We start from the raw sequence: 24,536 nt of genomic DNA, 5'->3' as shown, positions 1-24,536 counted from the left end.
GTAACTAAATGAATGAATAAATACTGCCGCAAATCCTACAAATGTGAATGCAACCTAGCAGCATAAACCAAGCTAAGGCTACATTAACATCCCCTTTTGTCTCTACGACTGCCGTGTATTCGGTTTTGTGAAACTGTGGTATATTAAGGTTTTAAAGGAGAACTCTGGAATATAAAAATGTTCGCCCATACTGCCGGCAGTAAAAAAATAAAGATGTAGATACCTTCCTCTGCTCCCCCGGGACCTCCGGTCTCCGCCGCGATCCTCTTTCTGGTTGCCGGTGGTCGGATTAATCATACTGTGCTCAGCCAATCACCAGCCGCAGCAAAGTCCGACTCGGCCAGCGATAGGCTGAGCGGCAGTGTGAAAACGCTTCAGGACACAAAATTCTTCACTACACCTGCACCTGCGGCCGGGGCCGAAAATGTCACACTGCCACTCAGCCTATCGCCGGTGCATTGCCGTGGAATGAGATTTGCCATAGAATGAGATGGTCCGCCTCCATCACATCCTATTGGCTCTCTCTTGTCACGTGACATATTTAAACGTCACGCATCGATGCGCACAGCAGTGTCAGTTTGGCTATCACGGGGAGAGGATCTCCTCACCCTGTGATAGCTGAAGCTGTACGGAGCTCTCATGGGCTCTGTGGCCCGACAGAAGTTCACACATGTACGCAGCTCATACGGCTGCCTCATATACATTTACTGTTTATCCACAGCGCTATCGGGATCCCGATGCCCGATGGCGCTGTCATCAGTGTGCGTCCCCGCCAGCGCCCCACGCCCGCAGCTCTACTCCCCGTCCCCCGCATCTCTACTCCCCGTCCCCCGCATCTCTACTCCCCGTCCCCCGCATCTCTACTCCCCGTCCCCCGCAGCTCTACTCCCCGTCCCCTGTAGGTCTATTCCACGTCCCCTGTTAACGCTCAGGGAGCGATCCACAGCGCTATGGGGATTACTATGCCCCATGGCGCTGTCATCAGTGTGCGTCCCCGCGAGCGCCCCATGCCCGCAGCTGTACTCCCCGTCCCCTGCAGCTCTACTCCCCGTCCCGTTAACGCTCAGGGAGCGGGGAACAGAAAGTAGAGCATCGGGCGCAGGTAAAGTAGTACTGCGCATGCGCAGCACTACGTGAATAACTTAACCTGCGCCCGATGCTCTACTTTCTGTTCCCCGCTCCCTGAGCGTTAACGGGACGGGGAGTAGAGCTACGGAGGGACGGGGAGTAGAGCTGCGGGGGGCGGAGGACGGGGAGTAGAGCTGCGGGCGTGGGGCGCTGGCGGGCACGCACACTGATGACAGCGCCATCGGGCATCGGGATCCCGATAGCGCTGTGGATCAACAGTAAATGTATATGAGGCAGCCGTATGAGCTGCGTACACGTGTGAACTTCTGTCGGGCCACAGAGGCCATGAGAGCTCCGTACAGCTTCAGCTATCAGAGGGAGAGAAGATCCTCTCCCTGTGATAGCTAAACTGACACTGCTGTGCGCATCGATGTGTGACGTTTAAATATGTCACGTGACAAGAGAGCCAATAGGATGTGATGGAGGCGGACCATCTCATTCTATGGCAAATCTCATTCCACGGCAATGCACCGGCCGAGTCGGACTGCGCTGGTTGCTATGAGCAACTGCACCACTCCCCCTTTAAGATGTAGACTAGATTGTAGATTAACACATTAAAGGAAATCTGTCACCAGTGTCGCCTGCACTAACTTGTCTGTACCGACAGTGCAGGTGACACTGATGACAACGGTACTCACCTTGTCCAATTCCGTGGTGGGCATCTTCGGTAATCTTGGCCGTTTGCTCCAGCTCTGGGCACCCGGCTTGGGGCACGGGCGGAGCTTAGTGACATCACTGCTGCTGTTCTCTAGCAGTGGGACCCAACAGGGAGCAGCAGTGGTGAAATCACAAAGCTCCGCCCATGCCCCAAGTCGGGTGCCCGGAGTTAACTACCAAGATTACCGGAAATCCCTGGAACAGGACAGGGTGAGTACCATTGTCATCAGTTTCACCTACACTATATGCCTCTACCGACAGGTTAGTGCAGGTGACACTGGTGAGAGATTTCCTTTAATGGAGCTCTTGGTCAGAATGTACTTTTAAGCCATAATGTTGTTTAATGTGGTAATATATTAAAAACTCTTGTTTTTTATTACTTTAGGTCAAGTAGAGATGACCAATGTAGCTGATACGTAATATGAAGAAATCACCGCACGCTGCCTCATTTGAGTTATTTGCACAATAAAGAACATATATGTACAGTGCACTGTAATACTGTAATTTATGCTATTTTATCTAAATTGTACAGTAAAAAAATAAACTATCACTGCATCAATATCACTATCACTGCATTCTTTTATAAAACAAGTGAACACCAGCACTGTGTGGGACTTATTAGGTGAATGCATTTTACTGATTTAGTTGCAATTAAACATATGTTTAAAATAAAAAGGAGAAAACTATATTATATAGATATATTGCATATCATAAAATAAATATTTGTGTGTATAGATTTGTTTCTATGATCCTTTATATACATTAAGTTCTGCTCGAGTGAAAAGACCTGCTGGGAAATAAGTTGAAGCGCAGAGCATTAAGTGGACTAATCCAAATGATATATTACTAATATTTTGAAATTGTAATATTCTCCTTGAGCCTTTATCATCCACCACTATGCCAGTTTCTATATAATTATATGCATATATATGACAATGCTTTATAAAATTATTTACCTATTTGTTGAGTCAGTTGATAAATGAACATCCAGGGAGTGTATACCAGAATTGCTAGTCCATCAGGAAGCTGTATAGTAGGGTGATATACCATATTTAAAGCGAATAACATGCACTTCATATTTTAGTTAAAAAAAAAAAAAAAAAAAAGCTTCAATTCTACCTGCATGCTATACGTCGATAAATCCTTTCCAAATTGGGTGTTGCATCCGGTCCTGCAGCAGCCAAAGCTAGTCACTGTTCTTAAATGCCTGTGGCTGAGCTGCTGATTTTGAACAAGCAGCTGATGCCATGCCCACTTTAAATCAGTGACAATCTGCGCCTGATGAGTGATGTCCCTGATGCCATGCTGAAGAGCCATGCACAGGACCTCGCTTGTCAGGGCTCCACTGCACAGTCACGCAGCCCAAGACGCCACCTGAACCCCAGCCTGCCAAGCGCCCCCCAGGTACACAGGCCAGGTTAGAGGGGGGGAAAAAAAGCAGGGTACCAGACAAAGGAGGGGGAATGATGTTACACAAAGGGGATCAGACTGCCAAAGTGTGGGGGGGGGGATTAGACTAAGTAGCTGAATGATGTGGCAAATAAGGGGAATAAGAGTTCTGTGATACGTTGATAAATACGGAAGTTGGAGCACTGGGAGACTGCCCCTGCTGGAGGTGTCTCAATCTTGCAAATTCCCTACGGAGATAGTCAGTATAGTTCTTGCAGCCATGAGTGATGTTTATTACAGGTCAAAAAGTTTGCCAAAATGCCTCCAGCATGTTTCGGAACACTGGTTCGTTTTTCAGGAATAGTTGGATTCAGATTCTATGACTCAAACTTTTCAGAAGGAGTTCCATTTTTAAAGATGCACTGTCATTAAGAAAAAACTTTTTATATTTTGTAGTACTACTGATAATGACTTTTTTTAAATATACATTTATGAAAGTCAATTTCACAAAAAAATATAGGCATAAAGTCTATATACCTGATGAAGAGGCACTGTAGCCTTGAAATGTGTTGTATTCTGGCATAATAAAGACATTATTGCTATCTACAACAATTTTCCTCTGTTGGTTGGGCCAAAGCCCAGATTTTTTTTTTCCCCAAGCCTATCAATACCACAAACAGAATCTTTAGGACTTTAGACTACCTACCACCATATAAGGAACATCAGTGAAATACAAAGTAAAGTTTATACAGGTTCCTGAAATTGTCCAAAAGATTAACTGCAGAAACTGAATTATATGGGAATGTTGTCGCAGGAACAAGCAGTTATATTGTATCACACTAAGGGTGTGTTCTCACCTGGCGTATATGCAGCGTATTTCACGCAGCGCTAAATTTACGGCAGCAGCGGGAAATACGCTGTGTATTCCTTGCTCACTATACACACAGGGCTTTCTGCCGGCAGCCCTATGTGTGCAGTAAGTTTTGGAGGCCGGCACATGGCCCCGCCTCAAACGCACTACACACATAGGGCTGCCGCCGGAAAGCCCTGTGTGTGTGTGTATAGTGGGCAAGGAATATGCAGCGTATTTCCCGCTGCCGCCATAAATTTTACGCAGCGTGAAATACGCTGCGTACACGCCAGGTGGGAGCGCACCCTTACAGTGGAGGCCATCATTAATAACAGTTCCGATTATATAGATAGTCTTAGGCTCCAAAATAGTAGATTATATTACGGCTACATGTTGGTAGTATAATATATTGGTCCTAATGCTTGATGTTTCCTGGAATTTTTTAATAACAAAGCCATAGCTGGTAAAATACCGTATTTATCGGGGTATACCACACACCGGCCTATAACAAGCACTAATTTTTCCATGGATATTTGTGTAAAAAACTTTTTTACCCAAATATCCTTGGTAAAATGAGGGTGCGTGTGTGTGTATACCCTCAGACTGTTTCTGACCCCGCTGAAGCCCCCAGGAAAGGCAGTGGGAGAGAGGCCGTCTCTGCCCGCTTCTCTCCCCCTGCCTTTCTTGGGGTCTAGAGTCCTGCTGCCGCCGCTTCTCTCCCCCTGGCTATCCGGAGACCGCCGCTGTCCCATTACCTCCCCCATCCCCGGTTTTATAATTACCTGTTCCCGGGTTCCATGCTGCTACTGGCTTCGGAGGCATCCTTAGCTGTCACTGTGCGCCGGGCCACTGACGGCGACGTCGCGTTGACGTCACTTGGCAGCGCATAGCAACAACGCAGGAGACCGCCGGAGCCAGAAGCAGCGCAGACCCTGGGAACAGGTAATTATAAAATCGGGGATGGGGGAGGCAATGGTGCAGTGGCGGCGGCAGTCTCTGGACCCCAGGATAGGCAGGGGCAGAGAAGCGGACATCGACGGCAGGTCTCTGGACCTGCAAAAGCCGTTGCAGTTCATTGATTTAAAGCGCCTGCTTTAAATCATTAAACTGCAGCTGCTTATCGGCGTATAACACGCAGATAGAATTTAGGCTAAAAATTTTAGCCTAAAAATGTGTATTATACGCTGATAAATACGGTAGGTTAAAACCGTGATATAGTTGTTGGTATATATGCTTTATATTTTCAGCATTTTATGCTGTTTAGGACACGATCCAAGTGACCGCTCTAGGTTGATGTATTGCTCCAAATTAGATCAAATACGTGCACGGAGAAAACACTGACTGAGCTGACTCATTTGGTCAAAGCAGTTCTCTGATTTATTGTATAGCATACACACAAGATATACGGTATCCTTCAGTAGGGCATAGCACATTGTATAAGCATTCTAATTGGTTAGCTACTTCATGTAAGTATTGCATCATATTCTCTGTGCCAAAAGGGGATGGACACACAGGGTGTAATACAGGATGTAACTGCCATTTTAGAAGAATGATCTTCATTTTACATATATTATCCATAACAATAAAATAGTAATAACTTTACATCCATACAGTGCTGAGTGTTTCATTTATTCTATTAATTTTTTGTTACTATGGTATACAGGGGTTCATACTTTTTGGGGTGTGGGCAGCCGATTTCTTCATTTAGAAGCGCTAGTGTTGGTATTTTTCTTTATTTTTATTGACCTATAACATCATTGTCAGTTTAAAAGAACTTAAATGGGTATCTCCCCAAAAGTGGAAACCATATAGTCTACCATTCATTAACTTTTCAGGAATTGCCTTGGATATTAAGGATGCCCATTACCATGTCCGAATACACTTGGGGGTATAGGTTTACCTGATTGAGGAACATGTCTGTTTTGTACAAAAGGGAGCTGTTGTCCCAGGCCTCCCAATTCTATTATAAAGTCGTATTCTCCATCTAAACACCAATAATTTCAAAAAGGCAGATATTAAAGGGAATCCTGTGGATAGGGGATACTGTATATGTCCTGTGGACAAGAACACGATATCTCAGGCTCTTTAATAGAGATACGTGGAAGAGTGTGTCAGCCACGACTTCATGCCATGGTCAATAGTAATCTGTTCATGTAGCAGAGTTCGCTTCCTGCGATCAGACACTTATTCCCTATCCACAGGATATATTTCAAGGGTTGTAGATAAAAGAATAAAAAGCTATACTTGCCTACCTCCAGTCCTGCTGCAGTTCCTGTTTGGTTTCTTCTGGACCCCTGAACATCTCTTCTGCCTGCTTGTGAGACGAGAGATTGGATCCATTCTGAAAGAGGCCCCTGCTTAAGCATACCTTTTCAGCTACCCATCCGTTGAGGTAAGTAAATAAACAGATAAGCATCTGATGAGCAGTCATGGGTAGACACACACCAACCTCTAATGTAGAGTTACCGACCGTGTACTTACCCTCATGGTTTCCATTACACAGTATATAATGGCATCCAGAGCTAAAGTGAAACCAGAAAAGTAAGGGTGCCATTACATGGCCCAACTCTGTGAACAAGCGCCAATCTTTTAGATCAGCATTTGTTTAAGGAACGTATCAGGGTGCATGCACACCACGTTTTTGCAATACAGTTCCTGTATCAGGTTTTCGATTCCTCAAAACCTAACTAAACTGTATCAAAAAGTGTGTACAAATTTTAACACAAACGGTTTGAAAAATGATTTCCGGTTGCCTCCATTTTTTAAGAAAAAAAACATACGTTTTTAACTTTTCACTTCATTTTAAATTAAGTTTCACTTGTTTGATTGAAATTCCAAGAAAAAAAATGTGCAAAGTCAAAAACCGTATGGTGAAAACCTGGTGGAACCGTATGCACATACAGTTCTATACAGTTCCCATTGACTCGCATGTTTAAAAAAAACGTATACGGTTTAATACAGTTTTTCACCCGGACCAAAAACCGTGGTAGACTACAGTTTTGAGTACGGGTAAAAAACTGGACAAAATCGTATGAGATGCAAAACGGACTAAACCGGATGATGCGTTTGACATACGGTTTACAATGTTAAGTCAATGCATCCAGTTTTCTATACAGTTCCGTACAGTTTTTAACTTGAAACCGTATACGGGAACTGTATAACAAATACGTGGTGTGTATGCACCCTCACAAGGCTCAACCATCGATGGTTTTGTCATTCCCTTCATTTGTCAGCAGCACATCAACTACTACATGGAAATCACTCATGAGACATTAATAGAGCATTTATTACCCTACTTGGGGAGTACAAATTGCCTCCCCCCCTTTAAGTCAAATTTTTTTAGGTAAAAAAAAATCTATGCAAAGAGTTGTGCGAAATCACAGCCATATACATTCACACATGCCATGGGGGAGATTTTTCAAACTCTGTCCAGAGGAAAAGGTGCTGAGTTGCCCATAGCAACCAATCAGATTGCTTCTTTTTAAGACCTCAGAAATAAAAGAAGTGATCTGATTGGCAACTCAGCAACTTTTTCTCTGGAAAAGTTTCAAAAAAATCTCCCCATGTTTTTTTTTGTTTTTTTTGCCATTTTTTTCTTTCTATGTGCAATAAACTCCACAATTTATTGAAAAAAACAAAACGCCATACTCGGAGCATGCTGCGACTTGACTAGATGAAAACTCCAGGACAAGGGTGCAAGTATGTTCCAACTCTTAGGCCTTCTAGGAGGGCACATTTTGGGTGTCTCCAGCAGCTTATGAATATGATTGGGTGAGATTTTAAGCTCGCTCTGTGGTTGGATGTTATGCGCTGTCACTCACAAACAATGGGGAGACAGAGGTAAAGCAGCAGAGCTGGGGAAGGGTGCGGTTTCTATTGCCCAGGTCCTGAAAGGTAATGGAGGTTGTTGAGAACTGAAAGGGAAGATTTTGTAAATATCAAGGCAAATGGCAAGGAACGATTGGTTTAGATAACTCAGTGGTTAGCGTTGAAAACATGAGTAAATTTATAGAACATTACTGACATATTAACTTGGTACCAGCTGCAAATTTGGGCTGGAACACGTGCAGTTTTTAGGTGCAGTTATAATTTTAGCCACAGGCAGAAGTTGATCCAATTAAAGTAAAGGCTTAGTGCTTGTTCACACTACAGAAACTTGTGCGGATTACGTTTGCAGATTTATGCTCCAAGTCCAGATCATTTTGGCTCCATGAAGAAAGATTGCGGATTCCGTGGAAATTCAGCAAGGAAATCTTTCTTTTGTGTGAACATACCCTTACTCTTTTTTTATTTATTTGCTTATTAACTATTTAATATCTATTTGGAATACATCTTGCTACCCTTAAATTGATTGCATATGTATTACAGTCGCAAAAGATTTGCACATATATTCCAACGTATGCCACTGTCCGTTTTAAGCCACTAGTCGCAGTGTGTGTGTATGTGTAATTGCTCCCAGCTGTGTGTTCCCTGTAGTTTTAGGGTGGGGTCTCATAGTGCGGAAGCTGCACGCCGTTTTGTGTCCAGGTGACACCAAGTATTTTGTATGGTAAATACCTTGTGAAATAAGACAGAAAAATTGCGCTCCGAATAACTGTTGCACCAGACTCCCATTGTTTTAAATGGGATTCTGCTGCACTGTGGACGTGGCGGAATTACCACCTCAAAAATTCTGTTTCTGTCCTCCTCGCAAACAATTGACGTGTGCACAGTGCAGCAGAATCCCGTTGAAAACTGCTGCAATGGAATTCAAAAAAATTTTTTGGGCTGTATTCCGCTTGGAAATTCCACCATCTGAATGGGGCCTAAGGCTAAGTCTCCACTTGTTTATTTTTTTTTTTTTTTCAAAATGCAAAGAAAAACGCCAATTCTGCCGCATGGCGTTTTTTTGGTCAGAAAACGCTGCGGCCAAATGTTAGCTGTAAGTCAATGGGAAATCGCAAATTTCGAATTCCACTTTGCGTCTTTTCACTTTGGCGTTTTTTTAATCCTTTTGGCGTTTTTTCACTTTTTCTGCTTTTTTTCCTCTTTGGCGTTTTGAAAAAAACGCTGTAGTTCCCTCAAAACGGCATTTTTTGTCAAAATCGTGGCATTTTGCTCCAATAGAAGTCTATGGGAGTGAGAAAATGCCAAGAAAAATGGTATGTGGATTTAAACTTTGGCGTTTTTGCAGGCGGTTTTTAATCTTTTTTGGACTTTAGCGATCCAAAAAAGTGATGTAGATAGCTGTTTTTAATAAAATTTCGTAGGGTACCATTAAAAAATGTTTTAATCAAAAATATACAGTAGTGAAGGAAAAAATAGTATCTAACGAAATGAATATTATTGAAAAAAAAAATTACTTTTTAAACAGGGATCAATTTATGTGTGCGGGGAAATACAAATGTAACCAACAATTATAAAAATGCATTGTGTGTGTGTTTTTCACTTTTTTGCTTTATTTTTTACATTTTTTTTTTTAGTTAGTACTACTACTCCCAGCATGGAACACACTGTTCCATGATGGGAGTGGTACTACCTGTACTAATAGACAGATCGCCCGCTGCAATCTTTCTGTATAATGTATAGATGCAGCCGGCCGCTCTTCTATGGTCCCCTCGCACTGACGTATATTTATACTTATTCATATTTCCCACAGAGCTGTGATTGGCCAAATGGTTCCAGCCAATCACAGCTCTCTGTGAGAAATAGGAATATGTGTATATATACGGCCGTGCAGGGGACCATAGGAGAGCGGCCGCTGCTTCTATACATTATACAGGAGCATCACAGCGGGTATCAGAAGTGATACCCGCAGTGATCTTTCCATAACTGCAGGTAATACTACTCCCAACATGGAGTACACTCTGCCTCATGCTGGGAGCTGTAGTACCTACATTAATAGACAGATCGCAGCGGGTGTCAGAAGTTGCACTTGCTGCGATCTGTCTATTAATACAGGTACTACAGCTCCCAGCATGGAGCAGAGTGTGCTCAATGTTGGGAGTAGTAGTGCCTGCTTAAGGACACATTACAGTGGATGTCACTACTGACACCCGATGTGATCGTCCTGTCTTTAGCAGAGATGGAGTGACTGTATACATCGCTCACATCTAGAGATGAGCGAACTTACAGTAAATTCGATTCGTCACGAACTTCTCGGCTTGGGAGGGACTTTTCCTGCATAAATTAGTTCAGCTTTACGGTGCTCCGGTGGGCTGGAAAAGGTGGATACAGTCCTAGGAGAGTCTTTCCTAGGACTGTATCCACCTTTTCCAGCCCACCGGAGCACTGGAAAGCTGAACTAATTTATGCAGGAAAAGTCTGCAACCGCCAAGCTGAGAAGTTTGTGACGAATCGAATTTACTGTAAGTTCGCTCATCTCTACTCACATCCCTGCTCTGCATTATACTCCGGGCCGGCCACTCATTCATTCATCCTTTCCTCAGAGCTGTGATTGGCTGAAACCATCCGGCCAATCACAGCTCTGGGTGGGAAATATGAATTTCTGTTGACATCAGTGGCCGGAGAATAGTGCAGAGAGGCGAGCGATGTATAGACCCGCTTGCTTCTCTGCTATAGTATGGACGATATATGTCTATAGTACAGGCACTATCACTCCCAGCATGGAACAGTCTGTTCCATGCTGGGAGTAGTAGTACTACATAAAAAATGTTAAAAATGTATTTAAAAAAAAAAGTGAAACACACACTTTATTAAAAAATAATAAAAATTGGGTTATAAAATATATACATTGCGTTTAATAAAAAAATTTCCATCACTGCTGCATCCTTTTTTTTTTTTTTTTTTTTGGTACCCAGGAAATTTTGGGTACCAAAAAAAAAACGCCAAGGTGCAATTTCCACACAAATGAAAAAAAATTCCAGAAAAAAATCCAAGAAAAAACGCATGATGACGTCACTTGCACTGGCGATTTTTCAGGCATTTTTTTAATCCCTAAAAACGCAGTGCAAAAAACCAAGTGGAGACTTAGCCTAAGTGTTATATACAAAATTTTGTTAATAGGCATTTATCTGTAAGTAATTTTTTTAGGAAATAAATAAGATGAAGTATGAACTCTATCTTTTTGGAATCTTTTTCAGGTATTTCCGGATTTTATGGTGTTCACTTCTTTCTAAAGTGAACATATAAAGGAAAAAAAATATCAATTACATGGCTGGATGCTGTTTTTAACGCTGAGAACCCTGTGCTAAACGGCAAACAAGGTAGAATTCAACATTGTAGACTAGACAAACCTTTGTATAAAGATGAGTAATGGAATTCTGACCAATAGAGATCACATGCATTCTAATGCAATTCCCGAAGATCATGTCATGACAATGGAAGCAGAAAATTTTAACGGCATTAAAACTACTATTACAGTCATTAATGATTCTGGGCTACAAGAAGAGCTTAATCCTGAGGCTGACATCCCGCCTGCTGAAAGTGTCATCCGCTTTAGCACTCCAGTGCAAAGAGAGCATAAGCAGTGGGCTTCTTCTGTTATTGACCTACAAGAAAGTCCCTTGGGTTACAAAAGCTTTTTCAGTTTGGAATGTGATAAATTCATCAATGAGCTACAAAGTAGAGCAACGCAGGGTTGGAGTCCAAGCAAAAGGAAACTTGAGCAACTGGATATCTCCACAATTGAGGCAGAACCTCCTCCCCTATTTTGTTTCACCCCCAAGTCCCTCTTGGAACAAACTACTAGTTATGCCAAAAGGAGAAAAATAGATTATGAAGGTGAGAACGCTGGCTTTATTTCATATTGTCTATGATATTTGTTAATATGCATCTAACAACCAGGGGCGTAGCTAGAAACCACAGGGCCCCGATGCAAAAAATTGTCCTGGTCCCCCGACGACCTGCTTTCTTAATCCCTGACGACCCCCTTACTCAGCCTCAGCCGCACAAAGATATCAGTGACTACAGCACAGATGGGACAGAGTCAGGAGAAAAAGGTGACTTACAGACAGGGCCGGACTGGAACCAAAAATAGGCCCAGGAATTTTAAAATAAGCAGCCCATTTTTATGGTGGGGGTCCGACTGATGGGACCACCACCAATCCCCTTTGTTCAAGTGGCTCTCCAGATGTTGGAAAGCTGCAACTCCCATTGTGTCTGAACAGTCTCCGGATTTATGGGAGATATAGTTTTGCAACAGCTGGAGAGCCACAGATTGGAGTACAGTGTCATCCATCATAACTACAGAACTTACAACTGACTACAACTCTGATAGGACAGTCAGGAGAATACACAATATCAGTGACCTGAGTGACGTCATCTCCTTTTCTTTCTCAACTGGTCCAGACACCAGGAATTCTTCCAGCTCCATCTCCTCTGCAGAGAACGCCCGGACATCATTGGTTCCTTAATTTGTCAGCAGATCCTTATCCTCTGTATGAAGACAGTAATCATTAGATTTCTGCCAAATACTGTACTCCTGAATATAATACTGCCAACCACTGTACTCCCTGAATATAATACTGCTAACCATTGTACCCCCTGAATATAATACTGCCACACACTGTACCCCTGCATATAATACTAACACACTGCACCCTCTAAATATAATATTGCCACACTGTATCCCCTGAATATAATACTGCCACACACTGAACTCTCTCAATATAATACTGCGATACACTGTACCCCTGCATATAATACTGCCACACACTGCACCCTCTAAATATAATATTGCCACACACTGTATCCCCTGAATATAATACTGGTACACACTTTACTACCTGAGTAAAATACTACCACACACTGTAGCCTCTAAATATAACCCTGCTATACACTGTACCCCCAATATAAAATACATCTTCCTCCTGATTCCTTTGTTCCACCCTCTTTCCCCCTAGACTTGGAAGTCCTCTTCAGGCTCCCCTGAACTACCCCCTACACCCCTAAGTCCTGTCCCACGTAAATAACATGACTCCCCTACCACCAACATACAGTCCCATGTAAATAACAGCACTCCCCTACCACCAATATACAGTCCCATGTAAACATCACCCTTATACCACCAAAATGCAGATAGGTACAGGTTTATGTAAACTGCTCACAATGGGGGACATTTATCATTGGCTTTACAACCACTTCAATGTTCTAAATGTCCCTGCAATTGCATTTTTTTTGTGCAGTTTTTTTGCACAATTTTCGGTAGAACATCTTTCAAAGTTGTCTACTGTTTGGTGAATCGTACCCCACTTTTTGCAGTATAGCTGTATTTATTAGTTATGCAAATTACATTTAGAAGTGTGTTTTTTTGCACAAACTTACACCACCTAATAGGACATGTACAGAAGTGTCAGATGCTAGAACACAAAGCTTAACCAAATCTCTGCAGCCCACTGGTTTCTATAATTGCGCAAAATTTATCAAGTCCCATGCACCTTTTTGGTAAATTTTGAGCAACTGCGCAAACAATTACTAGCTTACACCGACCTTGATAAATGTCCCCCCTTGACCGGAAGTTAATATGCATATCGCCCTTACAAATGTGGGGTACTGTAGTGAAAGTTGTGGAGTGCTGCTTAGCCGTAGTGAGATGGATCCAGGACAATCCCGGTCCGCAATGGAACGTGTATTGGAAGATGTGTAAAATCCTTCTATAGGCGCTGTGTCTCATTAATGACTCATTTTGAGCTTACACCTTTTATCAGATTGGCATATCCGCCAATGCCAATCTGTTGAAGGGTGTAAGCCTCAGCTCTGCCCTCCTTCCCACCAATCAAGCAAGCAATTCAGATGTGCTACAATGTTATACATAGAAGTGAATGGGAGCTGCAGTTACCCAGCACCACCACTATACAATGAACGGTGCAGGGCTTCTAGCCATGTTCACTAAATAGTGTCGGGTGCCAAACAGCTGATCAACGGGTGTGCCGGATGTTGGTATTCTGGCAATCAGCAATCGATGGCACTTTTCTGTGTATAGCTACTGTATCCCACTGCAGGATTTCTGTCCAAAATCCAAACCGAAAGTAAGAAGGTACTATATTGTCAGTTGCCAGAGGGGGAAGTACCCTGATTTTTCTGAAGCAGCAACAAGGAGGACACATGGAAAAGATGATGAAAGGGGTATTTTTCGATGTTTTAAACTCAGCAAATTACAATAAAACCTTAGACTCTTTCAGAACTTTGGAGATATAAATGATTCATTGGATGACCCCTTTTACAATGACATAAATATTTATGCGCTAGAAAATCTTGGCTTTACATCTCTATGGCTTGTGTATATGGTGTTTGTCTGTAATATCCTATGCCCTTTTTAAAAAAAAATTTTAAATTTTTTTTAATTTTAGATGATGACAGGAAACTATCACTACTTTCCTATTCAACTAAACAAAACAGTCCAAGAACTTTTCAGGTACAAGGTCTGGAAACAGCTCATCCACAGCCACATGTACCCGCCATAGGTCAGAAGAGTACGCCAAAACCATTGTCTCATTCAATTCCGATGAATTTCCAAAATCGTGAAAGTTCATCCCCTGCTCAGGAATTTAGAAGTTTCTTTGCGGCAGAGTGTGAGAGAATCTGCAATCTTATTAAGAGATGTGACAGAGAGCGGATGATTGCTAATGTGTCTTCCATTGAAGCTGAGCCGCCTCCATTTCTGTCTGCCTCTAATAATTCTACAATTTTGGAGATTGGTAGCATGTGCAAGGAGAATTCTGCTATGGGTGTTAGTCAGCTTGATTTGGGAAAGATGAATCTGAACTACTCTATAACTGAAAGGATTGTACATTTACTGAAGGCACCAGACCCTGTGCCGTGTAAAAAGAATGCAACTGGGCCAAATGAGACAGTGATGGTCCCCAACACTTCTCAGGACTCCGTGAAAATAAATACAGTAGCTTCTCTTGCAAATACCACACAGGACATCTGTTATGTAGAATCGAACGACATTGCACAGGAAATTGTTACAGAATATAATCAATTTCCCATTGCAGATGTCACGCAAGAAATTAACATAAAGCTTCACAAAGAGACTGAAGCTAATACTATACAGGGCATAATAAAAAGGAATGAGGCTGCGATAATCTGTGAAAGCCTTTCTCTTCAAGCGCCTGATGAAGTGCCCATAGTAAATGCCCACCAAGATCAAAGCATGCATGCTGAAGTGTCTATAATAAATAGCACACAAGTAGTTTTGCCATCAGGTGACTGGTCGGCAACAAATGCCATTTGCAATAACCAGGCAACGTGTACCATAATGTGTATACCTGAAAATCGTACTGAAATGGGAAGTGAGGACTATGTAGCAAATATCACACAAGATATTGGAGTAATACCTAATAAAGCTTTGCAGAATGTTAGAAGATCATGTAGGAAGGACTCTAATGCCTCCCAGGATGCCATGAGCACGATCAATGAAGAGTGTGTAGCGGATAGAACACAAGAAATAATGACAACAGAGAAGTTACCAGAAGTAGATGTGACAATGGATATTGGGCCAACGGGGGCCACAGGAATTAACCGTGAGATCAAGGATACAAACACTTTGAAAGTTTGCTCTGAAAGCCCAATGGATAGAAATGCTGTTGATGCCCATCTGCAAAATGTGACTCTTATTAAAATAGATGCAAATGTAGTGAACAACATCCAGAATGCTATAGGCAGTGCCATGAATAAGACCTTTACACAGTGCAGGGTGATTGAACCTAATGTTACTCATGACATTATATTAGGGAATCGGGGAAGAATGACAAACACTATACAAGACTTAACACAATCAATTTGTTATAATGATGCATCAGATATCCCTCCGGGCATTAGTATAATGGATGAGAAGCCTAAGATCAATGTAACAGAAACCTTAATGTTCGTTCCCAATGACGTCACTGCAAGTGACAGGTTGCAGGGCAGAGGTGATCTTACCAAAGTGATAGCAACAAACTGTATAGAATTAGACAATCCGTACGAAAATGTGTGTGATCAAGGTAGTCAACCTGAGAAAACAAGGTCTCTGTCGCCAATAACAGCCTTGGCGCACTCCTCTCCAAGGTGCGGAAGCAGGTGCAGCATAAAAGACTTTAGTAATACTCTAGACCTGACTGAGCTTGTCCAAGATGAGAGTGTCTGCTTTAACAGACCAATCCCCTTTATTACTTCTACACCTCTCCCAACTTTTAGTAACCATGTATTTATTAAAAAGTCATGTGGACTACCTGTAAAATCAAAACCCAGTCTGTCCAGCGGTTGCCAAGACAATATAAATAAAGTGACTATGGCACAAAGGGCAACAATGCCTCAACTGGCACTTACTGGACAGTCATTAGGTAGAGACCCCAGAACAAGAGGAGGAACTTCTCAGGGTCTACAATATCCCAAAATTTCCAAAATTGCTACTCCAAAAGTAACAGAATCTAGATGTACACAGCCTGCCCCCCGCAGTAAACTAGCACTATCGCTTTTTAAAACTCCACAGACTGTCAGGTCAGGGGTTTCCATGAAAGATCAAGTGGCTCTTGGTAGAACCAATATGAAACCTTTACTAGTCCCAACTAACTTGCCTAGAAAAAATCTGCTGTATAACCAGCCGTGTGAAAGTGGAGCATCAAGTGCTAAACTGCAGCAACAAACTCCAGCAAACTGCAGAAGGACTGTCAAAGAGGGTTTTAAGGTTAGTATGTCCTCTATTTGGTAACTAGTTTATAAAATATTGTATAGAAGTCCACACATCAGAACATATACTAATGTATTTGAAAATAAGAAATTATTTTGTTTATTATGGACTAAAATGCACATATAAAATAAAAATATATTACTAAATGTGTGAATTTAGCCTAAGGCATGTAAGGTCAGTCTTGTGGAGTTTTTACGGTACTGGTTAATAAGGCTCACCACACTTTTTTTTTATTCATTTATAAGCAAATAGGGACAAAACCAAGCCCTTATAGATCTGTCATACCTCTATGAATCTTATTAAAATTGAAACCATGGTACCAGTGTGAAGATAGATTCATTGTAATGGGTGTGACCGTTATGATCTCGTCACGTCCAACTAAAACAAATAGGAATATTTAATGCACTAGATCAGTGGTCTCCAACCTGCGGACCAGATGTTGCAAAACTACAACTCCCATCATGCCCGGACTTGTAGTTTTGCAACATCTGGAGGTCCGCAGGTTGGAGACCACTGCACTAGATAATGCTAATGTACTTTGAAGGGGTTATCCAGGAAAAAAAATTCTCTCTCTCTTTCTCTTTCTCTTTTTCTTTCTTTCTCTCTCTCTCTTTCTCTCTTTCTCTCTCTTTCTTTCTCTTTTTTTTAATATATATATATATATATATACACACACACACAGAAATCAACTGGTTCTTGAAAGTTAAACAGATTTGTAAATTACTTCTATTAAAAAAATCTTAATCCTTTCAGTACTTATGAGCTGCTGAAGTTGAGTTGTTCTCTCTGATGACACGTGTCTCGGGAGCTCTCCAGAGTAGAAGCAAATTCCCATAGCAAACCTATTCTGCTCTGTGCAGTTCCTGAGACAAGCAGAGATGTCAGCAGAGAGCACTGTTTCCAGACAGATAAGAACAACTCAACTTCAGTAGCTGATAATTAATGGAAGGATTAAGATTTTTTAATAAAAGTAATTTACAAATCTGTTTAACTTTCTGGAGCCAGTTGATCTAAAAAATAAACATTTCCTGGAATACCCCTTTAACCACAGATTTTGGGTACACTAGAATATAAACAGTATAGAGTATGAATACTATGAAACCACCAAGTAGAGAAATACAGATTCAAACCCCATAAAATGACACATTACCATAAAGGCATACAGTATAAACACTACATGACAATTTATTTGCGGTCCTTTATATTAGGCCTGTAAATATTACCAGTAAGGAAGGTATGGAGTGTTTCCATTCTAGACTACAATCCCATTACCCAGGCTGCAGAGGACTGGCTTAATACACAGTAATTACACAATGTGGATATGTGTAATTTTGATCAGGACCTGCCATAAATGACCGTGATACATACTCACTGACAAAAAAATGCACCAAGAAGCAATTGTTCGATTCAAATAAAAATTTGTGTGAATGTATTGATATATGTAAATGATTTATAATATTTGAGTGAAAGGAAAGTTTTATTTGGGGAAAACTGTACAATTGACAGAGGCTCTAGTACCCTGTTAGGCAACCTTTTGAAGATTAGATGTGTTGTGGCATGGAGGCACACAGGCTCCCTTTGGCATCCTGACGCACATTTGCCCACAGATGTTGCAGCTGGCTCGCCAATAATGCTTACTTGATGATAAATACATGTGGCAGAAGGATGTCCTGCACATATCGCTTAGCTGTGTCCCTTGTATCACTACTAGGGATGAAACATAGGTTGTATGGGCTGGATCCCTAGTTCATCACAGCAGCAGTTGGGGCAAGATTGGAGCACTCACCACAAGGCCCCCATATTCAAACCCGACCATCATGGGATTCCATACAGAACCTGGATTAGTCACTAAGGACATTCATAGGGCTACTGCAGCTTAGCATCAACCATGCACCTTTTGCTGCTCAGCTGCAGTAGCTTTTACAGCTAAGAGTCCTTCCCATTAAACCTGTGACATGAATAATATTTGCACACATTGGCCCTCATTTACTTAGAAAATCGGGTTGTAAGTCTATCTTGCTTTCTTACCCGACTGCTTTTTTCCCCTGGTATTTATTATTATGTCGCATCCTGTTTGTCGCACGTGGGTTTTGTTGGTTTTGGTTTCCAACTTCTCTGAGTTGTCGGGAAAAAATCCACAACAATTCAACAAATCCGGGTTGGAAACCTTTATAAATACATGGGAAAGCTCAGAAATGTTGAGTTACGCCCCTTTTTACGGGTTTGGGAGAATCCACATCGGGTCCATCGGGAAAAAATATCGCATCCTGTTGTAGACTGGCGCACGATGTCTGCGATATGTCGTAGCCAAAGATGCGACAAAAAAACCCGACAAAACAAGTCTGGTTTAGAATAGTAAATGAGGGCCAATATGCATGTCTAACACCAGCCAATATGATTTATGACCTGGAGATAGGCTCCATCTTTATCAAGTGTACTAAGCATCTCGATCTTCGTTGGTGGTGGCTTTTGAAAATCTAGAAAGTGTACACACTGCAATACCTATTTTGTATCCATGCACCTTTTTCTTACTGATGTGTCAGTATAAGACATAAATTAATGAGCATGATTTAGTTTTGCATGATTTTCTTGTGCAGAGAAGAACCGATGTGTCCAAGCTTCCTGCGTATTCATTGTTAAAACCCCCTTCTGGCCATTCTACCCCTGGCTGTCAAGTATTTACTGGGAAAGGCCCGAGTATTTCTGGTCCTCATAGTGCTACCCGTATCTACAAAGTTGCCTCAGTACATCCATCATCTGTACCTGGTAAGAAACTGTGATGTGAACATAATTGGTTACTATAATTTGTGCATAAACTTTATAGAATTGTTTGCTCTGTTTCCAGCACGGTTGGACTCAGCAGGAAGTGTCCGGCAGGATCATACTTTCATCCTCCCGTCTAAACCAGTAGGTTCCCAAATACCATCCAAATTGAAGCCTTGTACCTCAGGTAACATTGGAGAAAACCATAGCAATTTTTGGGTAGAATAAAATAGCAAGATGTTTGTCTTTAGGGCCTGTATCCCTGATTAGTCATTCCTATATGCAAGTGTTAAAAGGGTATTCCAAAATCACCAAAAACTTTAAATAATGAAGAGGCTGTAGAAAAAAACTAAAACATACTTACCAGCCTCTGTTCTCCTGCAGGTCCTGCTGCAGCTCATGACTGTTCCTAGCTGCTCGTCTCTCCTGCATGATTTCAAGACAAGGACCCGCCCATTCAGCTAGTCACTGGCCAAGAAAGAACACCACTTTTAAATCTCCTCTTGGAAGCAGGCAGAAGAGACAAGCATCATGGGACCGAAAGGAGCTGCAAATGCATTGGGACTTGCAGGAGACTGGGGCAAAAGTAAGTATTGCTTTTTTTTCTACCTCCTGAGTGTTATTTGATGTTGTTTGGAACACCAGAATACCTCTTTAACTTTTTACAGATGACTCTCTCTAGAATAAAATATTGATGAAAGGTTTATAGTAAAGGTAAAGCTTGACAATACTTCTTAAAGGGTACCTCTCATCCAAAAAACTTATTATTATAGATTAATGTATGCAGAATAACTTCACAATTGCATGTTATTAAAAAATATGCTTCTTTCTATTTAATTTTCCACTTTGAAGAAATGACCACTAGGGGTCTCCCTACCAGTCCTGGCAGCAAGCATTTCAGACTCATGCTGGAGTCCTAAACACTACGAGCTGCCAGTCTGCTTTGTTCACAAAGGAGAACACTCAGAGCTGCCAGCTTGCTTTGTTCACAGCCTGTTTGGCTGTGAACAAAGCAGGCTGGCAGCTCTGAGTGTTTAGGACTCCAGCATGAGTCAGAAATGCTTGCTGACAGGACTGATCGGGAAAAATACAATAGAAAGAAGCATATTTTTCATTAACATGCTATTGGAAAGTTATTCAACATTCATTAATCTAAAATATATCAAAAGTTTATTTGATGAGAGGTACCCTTTAAGATAATGAAATGAAATGTGTTAAAATGAAAAGTGTTATGTCTTCTCATTATTATGTCTCCTTGGTTCTATTTCTTAAAGGGGCTTGCCAGAAAAATAAAATAATTGAAAGGCCCATTACAAAAACATTAAGTTAATCAACAAGTAATATGTAACCTAAAATGGTGTCAATGAAAATACACTCAGCTCTCAATGCATACAGGTCAACGCAGCCCATTTTGGCTTTATAGGGGTACTACATTGGAAAACATTTTTCTTAATCAACTGGTGCCAGAAAGTTAAACAGATTTGTAAATTACTTCTATTAAAAAATCTTAATCCTTACAGTAGTTATCAGCTATCAGCTACTGTATGATCCACAGGAATCTTTTCTTTTTGAATTTCCTTTCTGCCTGACCACAAGTGCTCTCTGCTGACACCTCTGTCCATGTCAGGAACTTTCCAGAGTAGAAGCAAATCCCCATAGCAAACCTATTCTGCTCTTGACAGTTCCTGACATGGACAAAGGTGTCAGCAGAGAGCAATGTGGTCAGACAAAAAGGAAATTCAAAAAGACAAGTACTTCCTGTGGATCATATAGCAGTTGATAAGTACTGGAAGAATTAAGATTTTTTTAATATAAGTAAATTACAAATCTGTTTAACTTTTTGGCACCAGTTGATTTAAAAAAAACAAACAAAAAAAACAATGTTTTCCAGTGAAATACCTCTTTAACTCCTTAAGGACACAGGGCGTACCTGTACGCCCTGAGTCGGCTCCCTTTCTATAACGCAGGGCCACGGTGTGGTCGGGCCCGGCACCTAGCAACGGTCGGGACCCGTGGCTAATAGCTCGCGGCACTGATCACGGTGCCGCATGCTATTAATCCTTTAGATGCAGCTTTCAAAGTTGATCGCCGCGTCTAAAGTGAAACTAAACTGCTCCCGGCTAGCTCAGGGGGCTGTTCAGGGTCGCTGCAGTGAAATCACGGTGTCCCGAACAGCTGTAGGACACGAGGAGGGTCCCCCTACCTGCCTCCTGGTGTCCGATCGCCGAATGACTGACTGCTCAGTACCTGAGATCCAGGCATGAGCAGTCAAGCGGCAGAATCATCGATCAATGGTTTCCTATGAGAAACCATTGATCAATGTAAAAGATCAGTGTGTGCAGTGTTATAGGTCCCTATGGGAGCTATAACACTTAAAAAAAAAAGTGGGAAAAAAAGTTTATAAAGATCATTTAACCCCTTCCCTAATAAAAGTTTGAATCACCCCCCTTTCCCCCCCCCCCAAAAAAAGTGTAAATAAAAATAAACATGTGGTATCGCCTCGTGTGGAAATGTCCGAATTATAAAAATATATTGTTAATTAAAGCGCACGGTCAATGGCGTATGCGATAGAAAGTTCCAAAGTCCAAAATAGCATATTTTTGGACACTTTTTATATAATGAAAAAATTTATAAAAAACTATCAAAAAGTCTGATCAATACAAAAATGGCACCGCTAAAAACTTCAGATCACGGCGCAAAAAATTAGCCCTCATACCGCCCCGTATGCAGAAAAAAAAAAAGTTATAGGGGGTCAGAAGATGACAGTTTTAAACGTATACATTTTCCTGCATGTAGTTATGATTTTTTCCAGAAGTACGACAAAATCAAACCTATATAAGTAGGGTATCATTTTAATTGTATGGACCTACAAAATACAGATAAGGTGTCATTTTTACTGAAAAATGTACTGCGTAGAAACGGAAGCCCCCAAAATTACAAAATGGCGTTTTGTCTTTCTTTCATTTTTTCTCTCTGTTTCATCATAGATTTTTGGGTAAAATGACTGATGTCATTACAAAGTAGAATTGGTGGCGCAAAAAATAAGCCCTCATGTGGATTTTTAGCTGGAAAATTATAAGGGCTATGATTTTTAAAATATAAGGAGGAAAAACGCTAAGTCCTCAAGGGGTTAAAGGGGTAGTCCAGTGCTGAAAAACGTATCCCCTATCCTAAGGATAGGGGATAAGTTTCAGATCGCGGGGGGTCCGACCCCTGGGCCCCCCCGGGATCTGCTGTATCAACGCACGAAGCGACGGCCGACATGCCCCCTCAATACAACTCTATTGCAGAGCAGAAGATTGCCGAAGGCCATAGAGTTGTATTGAGGGGGCATGTCAGACGCTGCTTGGTGCGGTGGTCAACACACGCCCCCTTCCCGCAGGCTGCCTGCAATTTTGCACATTTTGGGGGGTTTCATGTAAAAATGACATGTTTTATTCATTCTGTGGGTCAATACAAATAAAATGATACGAATGACTACATACTTTTCTATTATTGTACTGCTTTGAAAAAACAAACTTTTTTTTACAAAAAAGTATGCTTAAAACTGCCCATTTTGACCACCACCTATAACTTTCAAATTTTTTCGTATACAGGTATGTATGAGGGCTCATTTTTATTGGTACCACGATTGATTATATGTGATATTATAATAGTTATATGTGATATTATAATAGTGAACGAGCCCTTAGTGTTTCACATGCGGTATCATTATGGTCCAGGCATAACTCTCAAGTGAATATTTTTTATTTTTCAGGTTTACCAGTACGGAAATTCCAAGAAGCTTTATTAAAGCCTAGTACCAAGTGACTACAAAGAACTTTGTGTGCCCTCATGTCATATATGATGACTTTACACTGTACTGATCTGTTTGTTTGCTGAAAATCTTTTTTTTTATTAGCACTTTTTGCTCTTATAGGAAACATATTCACTTGAACATTTGAGGGTAAGGCAATTTAGCAAAGCTTTTATGCCAGTTCTCGGGCATAAAAAAAAAATCTAAAAATTATGGGCATGGCCATTTTGCAAAAAAAAACAAAAACAAAAAAAAACAATTTGTGACTTTTTATACAATATGTGCAAAATTGGGACCCAAAATGACCGGGACCCCAGCGATCAGACATTTTATCCCCTATCTTTTTGGATAGGGGATAAGATGTCTAACGCCAGAATACCCTTTTAAAATAGTACCATACCTGACCACAGTTTTTGTGTGGTATTGCAGCTAACCCCCATTAACTTCAATGAAGCAATGATGCAATTCTAGACACAAACCACTGACAAATGTGGCGCTATTTTTATAGGAAAGAAGCCATGGATTTAAGTCTGGAAAACCCGTTTATTTCTGGTGTTACTTTAGGTGAAAGCTTACCTGTGAATGCCATTTATTTTATATTTGAGACCCAGTATTCCTACAATTTTAAGTTTCTGGATCTACATTCTTTTTACAAAAACAAAAAAAGATTAATCTCCTGCATATACCTAAAGTAAAATGATGAAATTGTGTCTGTAGTCACCACTAGAGGGCAGTGTAGGAGTTTGCTGGTCATTAATAAATAAAACTCAATAAAACTGTATGTAGCAAATTCTGTATCTTTACATTATATCTGTTGTTTCAAAAGATTTCGAGGAGTACTTTAAAGGAGAAATACGGCACTAAACTTTTAACATCCCCTGTGCCCGGGCTGCAAAAACTTAAAACAAACTTTAACTCCCCTTCCTACGTTTCCCCGTTCCTCCGCTGCTGCTCTTATGCTTCTTAAACAAGGAAAGTCACGCTCGGTCAGCATATTGCCGGCTGCATCGATGTCCCGCCAGTGATAGGCTAGGATTCCAATTAGGTTTTTTCCCAACAGCAAAAACGCCAGGAAAACTGCCACGGATTTTACCTGTGTTTTGGCAGTTTTTCTGGTGTTTTTTTTCTGGCTTTTTCCCTGGTGTGTGGAAACGGGCAGTTTTGTCCCCTGTTGCAGTTTTCTCACTGCCTTCAGGTACCACTCTGTGGGTCGGATGCTGAGTGCCCGGTCCACCGAGTGTAAGGAGATGAGGAGTGATGTATAGCATCACTATTTACCTCCCCCAGCCGTATAGTATACAGGAGTGCATAGTGTACCCGTGTATATTATACAGGAGTCA

The 24,536-nt window shown here is 41.4% G+C and overlaps 2 protein-coding genes across 5 annotated transcripts in view; both read left to right on the top strand.

The window, feature by feature from the left end:
• The window catches only part of LOC130267270 (uncharacterized), a 28,912-nt gene extending 26,188 nt beyond the window's left edge, over window positions 1-2,724 (top strand). For 2 of the 3 annotated variants that reach the window (XM_056516733.1, XM_056516735.1), the window contains exon 10: window positions 2,171-2,724. In XM_056516733.1, the coding sequence (XP_056372708.1) occupies window positions 2,171-2,205 (35 nt within the window). In that variant the 3' untranslated portion in view covers window positions 2,206-2,724. The remainder of the gene's footprint in view (window positions 1-2,170) is intronic. The other variant, XM_056516734.1, reaches the window with a different exon arrangement.
• A 4,947-nt stretch (window positions 2,725-7,671) lies between these two features.
• On the top strand, window positions 7,672-23,279 carry LOC130367083 (uncharacterized). Of its 2 annotated transcripts, none has more exons than XM_056569467.1 (6): window positions 7,672-7,723; window positions 11,107-11,746; window positions 14,314-16,634; window positions 19,235-19,403; window positions 19,501-19,587; window positions 23,158-23,279. In XM_056569467.1, the coding sequence occupies exons 2-6, from the start codon at window positions 11,272-11,274 to the stop codon at window positions 23,208-23,210; spliced, it is 3,105 nt and encodes a 1,034-aa protein (XP_056425442.1). In that variant the 5' UTR covers window positions 7,672-7,723; window positions 11,107-11,271; the 3' UTR covers window positions 23,211-23,279. The 2 variants fall into 2 exon arrangements, with proteins under 2 accessions (XP_056425442.1, XP_056425443.1); XM_056569468.1 differs by having other exon boundaries at window positions 7,696-7,795.
• The last annotated feature ends 1,257 nt before the right edge of the window (window positions 23,280-24,536 follow it).

The sequence above is a fragment of the Hyla sarda genome, chromosome 4 (assembly GCF_029499605.1).
Source record: "Hyla sarda isolate aHylSar1 chromosome 4, aHylSar1.hap1, whole genome shotgun sequence".
In the NCBI taxonomy this organism is placed as follows: domain Eukaryota; kingdom Metazoa; phylum Chordata; class Amphibia; order Anura; family Hylidae; genus Hyla; species Hyla sarda.
This window is presented reverse-complemented; position numbering and strand designations above follow the sequence as displayed.